General features: G+C 35.9%; 1 protein-coding gene across 1 annotated transcript in view; it reads right to left on the reverse strand.

Annotated features, from left to right (window-relative positions):
* Window positions 1–1581: 1581 nt before the first annotated feature.
* BANK1 (B cell scaffold protein with ankyrin repeats 1) overlaps window positions 1582–12420 on the reverse strand; it is a 326025-nt gene continuing 315186 nt past the window's right edge. The window contains exons 13-17 of the mRNA XM_081113839.1: window positions 8881–8944; window positions 5161–5190; window positions 4091–4146; window positions 2568–2632; window positions 1582–2302 (exon numbers count right to left, since the gene is read on the reverse strand). Of these exons, the coding sequence (XP_080969965.1) occupies window positions 2573–2632; window positions 4091–4146; window positions 5161–5190; window positions 8881–8944 (210 nt within the window). The 3' untranslated portion in view covers window positions 1582–2302; window positions 2568–2572. The remainder of the gene's footprint in view (window positions 2303–2567; window positions 2633–4090; window positions 4147–5160; window positions 5191–8880; window positions 8945–12420) is intronic.

A 12420-nucleotide genomic window follows, 5' to 3' on the forward strand; every position in this document is an offset into this window, starting at 1 on the left:
ACAGGCTGCTCAGACTTCCGGAAACAGCACAAAACTCTCAAAAGTTCTCTCGTGGAGGTCTTTCCTCCTGGCAGTGACCAGGGCTCCTCTAGAAATGGCCCCGGGCCTCTCAGGAAGGTTTACATGTTTCTCGTCTACATCCCGACCCCATAGCCCTGTCCTCCAATCTCACATCTCTAAGGCACAGCTTCTGTTGTGTGGCTCCAATTTGATGGACAGTATTCCCCCATGTTAGGGATAAAGCCCAGAGATTAAAAATAGTGCTTCTTGTGGACCATTTTCATTTGGGATCATTTCTAAATTTGGGTTACCTTCCTCTGCCTGTGCATTTCTCGACTTTGCACCTCTTTCTCCCATTTAATAGGCATAATATGGACTCCCCTGACCCCCCAACTCCAACCTTGTCTAACCTTGTTTTCCTTCTGGCAAAGCTTAATCAGCCAAGGACAGGATGAGAAATGGTAAAGGAAGCATACAGAGAACCTCAAATTTTTCGGTTTCTTTTTCCATGTGTCTCTGTGATGGCAAAGTGAAAGATTTCAAGGGTCAGAGTGTTTTGGGAAAGAGGCTATTAAATGGGCTTTTCCCCATGATTTTATTCTAAGTTAGCCCAGTCAACAAGGGTGGAATTTCAAAGATCCTGAATTTAGATTTCCATCCATGTTAAAGATCTGAATAACACTCAGGCCTTCTCTCCCACTTCCACCCTTAACCAAGTCTCAGGCAAGAGATGATCTAATTGCATTATAATCAGGAAAGCTAACATTTTACCTGTCACTGAATTTCACAGTTTTAATAAGACTAAAGTTAATGGTATAACTGTAGGCATCAATCACAGGAAAATATGGAAGTTTTAACTTTACAGATGTTGCATACATTTACATTTTATAAATGGAGAAAATGATAAAAAAAAAAGCAGTCAGTTTTCCTACTGCTCTCTCTAACTGTCTGGGTGCGACAATCCATACAGATGGGGGCTCAGTGGAACAGCATGTCATTTCTTGAAAGCATGGATGTGAATATATAGGCTGAATTTCCAAATATAATAATCAAAAGCCGAAACCAGTTTGGCTCAGTGGATAGAGCGTCGGCCTGCGGACTGAAAGGTCCCAGGTTCGATTCCGGTCAAGGGCATGTACCTGGGTTGCGGGCATATCCCCAGTAGGAGATGTGCAGGAGGCAGCTGATCGATGTTTCTCTCTCATTGATGTTCCTAATTCTCTATCTCTCTCCCTTCCTCTCTGTAAAAAATCAATAAAATATATTAAAAAAAATAATCAAAAGCAGCTTCTATAGGGATTAATTAAACCGATTAATTGATGAGCTTTCAAAAGAATGTTAACGGTATTGAGAAACTTCTGATCAATATTTTTCAGAATCACTTTTTAAAAAATAGTCATTCCTATCACTGTTTAGAAGCTAGAAAAACAGCATTTGTGTTTATTCTACTTTGTGGGCACTACGCAGTAAAATTAATCAAGTTCACTTGTTTTCAAATAATTTTGGGAGACTCTCTCAGTAACCTGGTAAGCAGAAGAATTTAGTGGTTAATTCTCATGTATTGATTTTGAAAGTCAGACATAGCTTTAAGCATTTATTTTATTTGCAGCAATTGTGCATGAAAATCATACAATGGGAAATCCACTTTCTATTCTAAGCTAGTAAGGTGTGCCTAAGAAGTAATTTGATGAAATTATGTCTTTTAATGAGGGATACAGGTTGTAGAAATTTATATTAATATGAGATACAAAAAGTTAGGAAAACAATTTTCTCAGGATTACATGCAAATAAGCACTAAATAAGGGAAGGTTTCTGCAAGCATGATGTGACAATAGGTAGTTTTGAATATGAGAAATTCAGAAAATGGACCAACCACTGAAAAGGCAAATATGTGTTGAACAAATTTGTATTTTCATGGTTATTCCAAGGACAAAAGGAGTAATTTATTAAGGTTAGTGCCTAAAAGAGGCCCCATAACTGCTACAGAGCATTTTACTTTTCTGCTCTTGTTTTCCTTCCATTTTCAAAATGGGAAATAGCTGCTTCAGTGGGAAAGTGCATTGTAAAATGCAAGAATTTCATTTTCAAAGAATGCAATTGCTGGGGCATTCAATTTCAGGCTTGATATACCCATCTGAAGCAGATGCAATGTCAATAAATTGTGGCAATAATAAAATCTGAAATCCAGAGGGCTGCTTTTTCTTTCATAGTATAGATTTGCTCTGAAGACAGCAAATCCAAATGCAAGCTCGCTTCACCCAGAAAGCACAATGTCTGCAGATTCCTGTTTCATTATAATAACCTGAAAATGAGATCACAGGAAATGTATTAGTGAATAATGAATCATCAATTGAAATTGATTAGCTAGCATGAAATCACCCCCATACATAAATCTTTCTAAGGAGCAATCACCTTTGGCTTGAAAAATACATGTGTTTATTCTTTCAGAAGAAGAAAATGAAATATTTAAGAATATTCTGTTTGCTAGACAAATGATTCCTTCAAGTTCCTAATAAGGCTGCTTTAGGTTTTTTTAAATTTTATTTTAATATAGCTGTTTTTCTTACCTTCCTTAGTGATCTTTTCTGCAACAGAAACCAAATTCCTTTTCAACTTGGAGTCGAGCAGGAGGCTAAGAAAAACAAAGATAAAGAACTAGCTACTATTTCTCCATTTTTTAGACTGAGCAAAGAAACATAATAAAGTCATAGTTGCCTTTCACAGTCACACAAAAACAACTTTGTAGAGGCAACTGACAAGACAATTCTCCATCTTAAAAAGAAAGAATCATTGTAAAACTCAACTTCATCAAAATCCCGAGTTCAAATTTTATTTCCCAGTGTTGGTAATTTGTATTCTTTTCTCTTATCCAAAATCTTACTCCAAAATGACATGTCATGGTTGTACAGTCCTTTAGCTTTTATAGAAGGATCTTCATTTGACAAAGATATTTTCATAAATTCCTGGGCCTAGGTCAGTGATGGCGAACATTTTGAGCTCGGCGTGTCAGCATTTTGAAAAACCCTAACTTAACTCTGGTGCTGTCACATATAGAAATTTTTTGATATTTGCAACCATAATAAAACAAAGACTTATATTTTTGATATTTATTTTATATATTTAAATGCCATTTAACAAAGAAAAATCAACCAAAAAATGAGTTCGCGTGTCACCTCTGACACGCGTGTCATAGGTTCGCCATCACTGGCCTAGGTGTTACCCCATAATTCTGCTATAGCAGAATGAGTTTAATGAGTCTATATATAGACTCATTAGGTCTATAGCCCATTGGTGGGTCACAGAATGATCCAGAAATGCAAATACTTCAATCAGTTCTTAGGAGTGAATGGCTTTTATGATTACTTATGATTTATTTGAAACATTAGAGATATTGAGGGTAATTAAAATTTGGTACACTAAAATTGGTTTATTATGAGAACTTACCAAGGGCTCTAATTCTGGATTTTAGCAAGAAATCCAGCTGCCAATGACTTGGAATGACAGTGCACATTTTCTACATTCCATATATATAGGTAGTGAGAATCACAATTTTTATGAAAAAAATTTGTGTTCAGGTCATTATCAGTATTGTCTTGAACTGATCTTGGTTTTCAATTGCTGCTGTTTTTGTTTAGTGTTATTTTTAGCTTCCCATTAGCAATTTATCATTAGTTCACTCTAGAATGTGAAGTAATGCATATTTACATGAACAATATACTATAATTTTTTCTATAACTAGACATTAAGGACTGTGTACATTGTGAGACAAATAGACTAATTATATTCTTATTGCTAAAGATGATGTCTTCCTACCTCATCTAGGATGTATTTGGTCTATCCATGTGGAATTAAGCCATGCTTTGGCCTCAATGCCTTTTTCCTTTGATCAAGTTCCTTCCTTGCTTTTTTCCAAACAGTTGAGTTCTTTAAATTATTGCTCATGGATTTTGCACACAAATGCTTAAATAACCTATTTTATTCATATTTTCAAAATGTTTCAAAGCATAATCAAGATAGAAGGCTCTTATGGTCTTAACAAAATTCTCTTTTTTTTTTGCATTTTATAAAAATTAAGATAAATACAACCTACCTTATTGCCAAGGGGCATGCTATATAAAGTATTTTCACTGTGGACACTTTCGTTACCTAGAAATACAAACTCTGTTATCTCTTTAGTCATTCACACATTTAATAATTCATTTATTCAGGACTTTTAAAAATATGTATATATCCAAAGAGTAGGATATGGGTAAAGAGAACAATTACTAAAGAGAGAAAAGGGCATACCGAAAGGCACCTTTGGCAAGTATGCTATTAATTTCTCCGTCCCATAAAGATTCACTTGGGTAGGACAACAAGGAGTTGCTTCAGCTCAGAAACAGTGCAACACCTTTGAATAACAACCCTCACTTGATTTTTCTTTCTTCCTTTATTTTTCTTTTTCCCATGTACCAGGATTCACCGATAGCAAAATACACTGTTTAAGAAAAATGATTCCTAATACCTCCCGTTGGCACATTCTACTACCCTCCTGCCTGTAGCACAGGCTTCCCGTTTTCCATCCCAGCCACACTGCTCGCTTCTATTGCTTCCCCATTCCCACAGGCAGTGCTTTGGTTCGGTCCATAGACAATTGCATCTGATTATCCAACAGCTGCCTCGCTGACCTGTTTCCTCTCTGCCTTCCCAAGATTCTGCGCACATTCCTCCCCATCACACTAAAGTGAACCACTCAAGTGCTATTCCAATTTCATTGGCTCTATCAACCACTTCCACTCATCAAACATTAGCTCTTATTTATGTATATCTTTATAGCAATTCCCATGGCAGAATTCTTATCTACATTTTACATATGAGGAAGCTGAGGCCTAAAGAATTTAAGTGATTTGCCAAAGGTCACAACTAGTAACTTGTAAAGAGCCAGGTCAGGGAGAGTTCAAAGTACAAGCTTCTTTTGCTATATAACAAGGCCCCTAGCAGTGCTAGTCTAAAACTCTCTCACAATTTATTGGTTATCAAGTGGTTTTGCATATAAATACAAAATCTATGTGAGATGATACACTGATCTGCCTAATAATACCAGGTTTAATGTGTATTGGAGTTGGTTTACTGTGTGTGTTGACTTAGTTCCAAATCCTCCCATACATACCGAGCACTTACCATTTGGATGGTGCACGATGGTGAGCTTATCTAGAAAATAAAAAGACAAAAACCATCTACTGGGTTTGATATAATATTTATTCTAAGCTTTCTTCTTTAGGTTGTTTTTATTGTTACTTATCTTTAAGGTGAGCATGAAATTTCACAATCTGATTTAAAAAATACTAACCTCCATCCACTAAGTGTGAGAAACCATGTCTTTTATTACCTGTGTCTTTTCTTCCTCTTGGGGCTTGTCCCAAGGTCTGATTTTAGATATGTGTGACACTTAATAAAAGCTTGCTGTTCTGCTTTGATAGTCTTTTAGCATGGGCTACTCCACTCTTTTTTGAAATTAGCATTAGTCAGTAATAATTACATATAGTACAATTCAAAAATTTTTAAGAGTATGATTTTGGCAAACTTATACAGCCAGTTAGGAAAGGGAACATTTTTCTCCCCTTACATCAATCCTCACCCCACCAATATTTCTGGTAGCCCCTGATCTGATTTCTATCTTTAGTAGATTAGTTTTATCTAGAATTTCAGAGCATACTTCTTTGTGTCTAGCATCTTTCACGCAGTATAATATCTGTGATTGTTTTTATATTTTTTCCTATTTTGTATGTTATAACACCCAACTTAAGTGTAGGCTTAGTCCCACTGAGGGCCTAGAAAAGATATGGGGCTCTCTGTAAGTCAACCCTGAAAAAAAGGACAAAGCCAAGCCTACATAAGTTCACGTCAGTAATCGAACTCTCTGCTAAAACCAGAATCAAACACATCAGAAGAATATTACAGAATTCAGAATATACAGCAGATTATCTATAATGTACAGTACTTATTTTTTTTAAAGGCAGAGATATGAAAAAAACTGAAAAATATAAATCATAGAAAAACAAATGAAAACCATCAATAAAAACCTGAGATGATCCCATTGTTGACTTCAGCTAAGGCTTGACTGTAGTTCTGATAAACAGTTAACTTCATAAAAAATATGGTTTTAAGGAGTGAATAAATAAGAAATCTCAGCAAAACATTGAAACTATATAAAATAACTAAATGGAGATTATATAAATTAAAATTATAATAAAAGAAATAAAAAATTCATCAGATGAGTTTATCAGAAGATTGGATATAACAGAGAGTTAATAAAGTTGAAGACAAAACAATAGAAGTTATTCAATATGATGAACAGGAAGATAAAAATGGTTAAAAAGAGCAGAGCGTCAGAGACATGTATGTAGAACAATGTAACAGTGTAGCATGCATATAATTAGAGTCCCAGAGGAGGCAAGAGTGAGTTTTGGACAAAACATCTAAAAAAAATAATGGCCAAAACTTTTGCCAAATTTAATGTAAACCATCTCCATAGAGTTTCAAGGACTTAAAAAAACCCTCCAAATAGCATAGCTGTTAAGAGGACTCCATATAGGCAATTATAGTCAGACTACTTCAAACCGAAATGGAGAGATATTCTTGAAAGTAGCCAGAGAAAAAAGTCACATTTCATATAGAGGAAAAAGGATAGAAATACTCACTAATTTCTCAGCAGAAATAGTGGAGGACTAAATAGAATGTAATAATATCATTGAAGTGCTGAAAATAAAAATGACCACTTAGAATTGTAAATCCAGAGAAAATGTCCTTCAAACATTTGTTGAAATAAAGACATTTTCAGATAAATAAAATCAGAGAATTTACAGACAGCAAAATTGTAATATTATAAATGCTGAAAACGTTATATAGGGTGAGGGGGTATTGGAAACAGAAAATTATACATAGCAGGTAGATGTAAAATATTAGGGTGTTTTTTTTTTTCTGTGTTCCATGTGGATCTTATAGCGGCTTGGTTTTAGACTTTGTTATGGTGGGTCTACAGTGGGTCCCACTCTTAAGTCATGGTCCTCACACCTTACATTTCGTGGCATCACAGCAGAATGCCAGGTATTTTAACAAAGTGTTTCCACTCTGTCTGGGCAGGAACTCACATGTCCCAGTATGGCTTTTTTCTAACTCCACTTAAATTCTAGAATCTGTTCTGCATTCAGTGCCCTAGAAACTGCTATCTTGCGTACCTCGAGTGGTCTTGCTCTGCATGTGCACAGAGTTCATCTCTCAGCCACAGCCCTGTGGAGTCCCTCGCGCCCTCTGAGGCTACCTCTACACAGCTACTGCTTCAGTGAACCACCACACACACTCCCTGGTCTTGGATCTTTGTCTCCTCAGTTTAATAGGACTGCCTTGCTTTGCACAGTTTGTAGTCAGGAAATTAGTCTCTGGGAATTATGGGAATGACTACAGAAGTTTTCTTGTCTCTGGGAGTCTAGTTTTAGGTTTTCTGTTGTCCACTTCCCGAAAGCAGTTGTCTCACATTTTTGCCCCGTATTAGTGTTCTCCACAGGAGGAGAAATTATTTGCTATTCCTTACTCCACTTTGGCTGGAAGGAGAACTAGTAGATTTCTAATTAGGATATCAATGATTAAAAGCATTGACTTTGGATTCAAACAAATAGATTTTAGTTTCTAATCTATGTGTCTTCGATTGTCTTAGTGTTTCAGAGTTTTAGCTTCCTTATTTATAAATTGGAACTAATGCCTACCTAAAAAGGTTATTATAGGAAATTAATGAGGTCATGTTAGGTGTATAGTAGATAGTCAATAAATATTAGCTACTACTACTACTACTTAATGGTCCTTAGTAAAATTATTTATATATTTTGTAATTTTATACTTTGTTAAAATTTTCACCTCATCCCACGTTAGAATGGAAGTTTATAGAACTTTAGTTATCTGTAAATTGTTTATGTACTTAATTATTTTAGATAGTATTTATTTTTTAGAAAACATTTCTAAGAGAGCTAGAAGAATGCTCTATGGAAAAGTAGATAACAAACCAATAATATGAAAAGGGTGACTTTTAACAGGGTGACTTTCAACATGAAGCACTAGCTAAAAGCTATGCATTATTACTGAAAATGGAAGAGATGAGAGCTTGCAAGCTTTGCTAGTGGTTGTTAGTTTTTAGTTATCTGGCAGGAGCAGGGACTTGGGAAAAGAGTGGTCAGGTAGTAAGAATATATTTATTTTCAACTTTGGAATGTGCTGTTTATCTTTGGAGAGGATTTACCATCTTAGCAATGCTTGATTTGTGTTGACATTAAGATGAGTGTTGTTTGTTTTTTGTTTTGCCTGAGAGCAAAACTGTTAAATATTAGCAAGGGGAATCTGCATTGCCAAGAAGCAGGCTAGCTGCAGGAGAAGGCAACAGGAAATTTCAATTTAAAATGAGCCACATGTGGACAGTTGTGAGAACTGACTATATTGAGACTATTCTACTTATTAAAAAAGTACGACGCATTAAAAATTTAATACTCTGTACAATGGCTCATGTAAAAGAAACTGGAGCAGAATCATCTTGTTTTCAACTTACATCGAAATCAAAGGAAAGAACTTTGTTATGGTGGCACAGGATAACTGGCACTTACTGAATGTCCATTATGGGTCAGAGAAGGTGAAAGCATTTAATATGTGAACTTATTAAACCACTTTCAGATATGTGTACTTGTTCCTGTTTTGCAGACAAGGAAGCTGAGTACCAGGGATTAGAGGCATTGTCTGGTCACACAGGTGAGCAGTGATGGAGTGTGGTTATGAAGTCAGGACTGCTTGACTCCAAAGTCCTTGTATTTCCCACTTCATCACACTATCATTTTTGAATAATAGGCAAGTTGTACTTACCATAGACATTTGCTTCTTCTGGCCTCTTCCCAATAATGCAATCCCGTAGTTGGCGTAGTTTTTCCTAAATGAGGAAACAACCAGGAAACAGAAATCAAGATTTACCCAAATGTTCATGGGTCAAGATGAAACACCAACTACTATAGCCAATTATTTATTTACTAGAGGCCTGATGCATGAAATTCGTGCAAGGGGCTTGGCCCTCACAGCCCCGGGCCTCGCAGCCCTGGGCAGCTGCCTTGGCCTTCACAGCCCTGGTTTTTTCATCCGAAGGTGGTCCGGAAGGTTATCCGGACGGTTGTTCTGCTCTTTGGTCTAATTAGCATATTAGCTCTTTATATATAGGATTTATTTATTTACTTACTTATTTACGTTTTTATTGACTTCAGAGAGGAAGAGAGAGGGAAAGAGATAGAAACATCAATGATGAAAATCACTGATCGGCCACCTCCTGCACGCCCCCTACTGGAGATGGAGCCTGAAACCCAGACATGTGCCCTGACCGGGAATCAAACCATGACCTCCTGGTTCATGGGTCGTCACTCAATCACTGAACCACACCAGCTGGGCTATCCTTGAAACTTTGCATGTATTATTTTACTTAATCCTCATTAATCTATGAAGTAGATAAAAATGTCATCATCTCATTTTACACATGTGGAAACTGTGATATAGAAAGGTGAAGTAACTTTCCCAAATCACACAGTTATATAAGTGGTAGAGTCAGGAATCAAACCCAGAACCCAGCTCTTTTGGGAGCTGTTTTACTAATCTAACACCTTAAGGGGTCTACATTGGCTGTTTGGTGACCAAAAGCAGGAGCGTGACACAATGGTGACTTGCCGCTGCCAGAGCTGACAGGTTCTGTAGTACACACTCCTTTCTAGGAATCCCTTCTAAGAACTGTGGACTCAGAAGCAAAGGAAACATAACTGGATTCCCCTTCCTAGCTAACTTATGATCTTTCTCTGCTTTCCAAATACTCTGCATTGAATTATGATTCTTTTTAACCACAATATAAAATAAGCTAACAATCAAAAACTCCCTTTTAGCAGAAAGCATAAGAGCAGCACTTTTTCTTAGGGGTTTCCCCTGAGACCTAAAAAAATCACGTTTCCTAAATAAAGAGTTGTTTTCATTGCCTTACAGGTACTCTCCTAAGAGAGGAGCAAATGTTCTTCAGGCACTCGGTGAACATGAGCAGGAGTGAGGAGAGCGAAAGACAAGGCTTTTACCTTTACAACCATCTCATCTAGAAACTCTTCCATTATTAACTCTATGTTTGTGTCATTTTTCCTGTTAGCTTCCTAAGATAATTCCTCTGTCAATAATAATATGGCTTTATAATTATCTCTGATAGATTCACCCTCAGGGTACAAACAAATATTTTTTTTAAATGACAAAAGTAATAATGAAAAGTGGGATTGACTGTGGGTCTGTGTATGTTAAAAAAAAAAATGGAAGAATTCTTTTATTGTTCTGACTGCTGTCCAGATCCTTATATTAAGGACTAAGAAAATATAGGGGAAAAGCTCCTCAACATTGGTCTTGGCAACTCTTTTTGGATATGATACCCAAGATCACAAGCAATAAAAATGGAAATAAACAGGAGTGACTACCTCAACCTGAAAAGCTCCTACACAACAAAAGAAACCATCAACAAAATTAAAAGGTAACCTATAGAATGGGAGAAAATATTTGCAAATTCTATATCTGATAAGATGTTAATATCCAAAATACATAAAGAACTCATAACTCAATAGGAAAAGAACAAATAATCTGGTTAAAAATGGGCAGCAGAAGTGAAATAGCTATTAATGACACACAAATAACAAACATATATGAAAAGATCCTCAACGTCACTAATTACAAGGGAAATACAAGTCAAAACCACAATGAGATATCACCTCACTCCTGTTACAATGGCTATAATAAAAAAGACAAGAGATGACGGTGTTAGAAGGATGTGAAGAAAGGGAACCCTGAGTGCTGTTGGTGGGGATGTAAATTGGTTCAGTCACTAAGGAAAATAGTACATATGTTCTTGAAAAATTAAAAATACAACTACCATTTAATTCATCAAACTCACTTCTGAGTATATATCAGAAGGAAGTGAAAATAGGATTTTAAAGAGGTCCCATGCTCACTGCAGTATTATCCACAAAAGCCAAGATATGGAACAACTCAAGTGTCTGTCAATGGATGAATGGATAAAAAAGATGTGAAATAAACATATGATATATTATATGTTTAATGAATCTTCTTCAGCCATGAGAAAAAAGGTTGAGCATACCTTTAAGGCATTATGCTAAGTAAAAAATGTCAGAGAAAGAAAGATAAATACTATTTCATATCACTTCTGTGTTGAATCTTAAAATGTCAAACTCACAGAAAGAGAGTAAAATGGTGGTTAGCAGGGACTGGGGGAGTGGGCGATAAGATGTTGGTCAAAGGGTATAAACTTTCAGCTATAAGATAAGTTATGGGGATCTAATGTATAGCACAGTGATTACAGTAAACAACACTGTATTATACACTTAAAAGTTTGCTAAGAAAGTAGATAGTAAGCGTTCTCACTCTCTCCACCCCCCCAAATGGTAATTATGTGATGATGGAAATGTTAGCTAGCACTATCATGATAATCATTTGACAATATGTAAATATCAAATCAATACTTTGAATGCTTTAATATTATACAATATTATATCAATTATATATCAATAAAGCTAGAAAAAAAAGTACTGACTGATACCTCAAACAATATTCCATCAGAATTATTAAACTTTTGGATCTTATGCAAAGTAAGCTTAGTGTCTCTTTTTGAATACACAGGTTATTTTGTTTTGTTTTATTTTGTTTTGCATAAAGACTAACCATATTCATTATTCTATTGTCCCTTAAACTAGGTAAGTGAAATCAGTCTTAAAATAATGAGTATTGATCACCTTAAATTCTTTCTAAAACAACATTAAATGGAAATACACAAACAAAATAGAAATAGCTAAGTGTTTAATAAAACAACTAGTGAAGTCCTTTCCAAGGAGGTATTTAGGTTGAACTACTCTAAATTGTAAACTTTATTACTGAAGGGTTAAAGGAGGTTGAAATACAACTGACTTATTTCAACAAAATTCATATAACCTAGCACTTCCAGGTGGGTGATTGGTATGTCTGCACTTTAACATATTTTACCTGTTTCAGGACAGAGGGATGTTTGATGATGGTGGTACTGGCACAGATTGAGAAGCATAAACAATGATCAGTTACAAAACTCGACAATCAGCATTCCTTACATTTGTGTGGCAAAGTCACTGCCCTTGCTTAACACTGCAAAGCCTGGACCACGTCTAACCACCGACCCACTGCTAGAACTGCCCCTGGAGACAGATGGGTTCTGACATGGGCTCATCTCAGATGTCCTGGGAAGTCCCTTTGCCTAAACTATGCCCTGTGGATGGGCCGTATTGTTTATATTGTTTTCATGAGCATTGTTTTAAAATAAAAACGGATCCCCTAGGAAAGCCAGCGTATTAAGCTATT

Source organism: Myotis nattereri (assembly GCF_964212035.1).
Source record: "Myotis nattereri genome assembly, chromosome: 1".
NCBI lineage: Eukaryota > Metazoa > Chordata > Mammalia > Chiroptera > Vespertilionidae > Myotis > Myotis nattereri.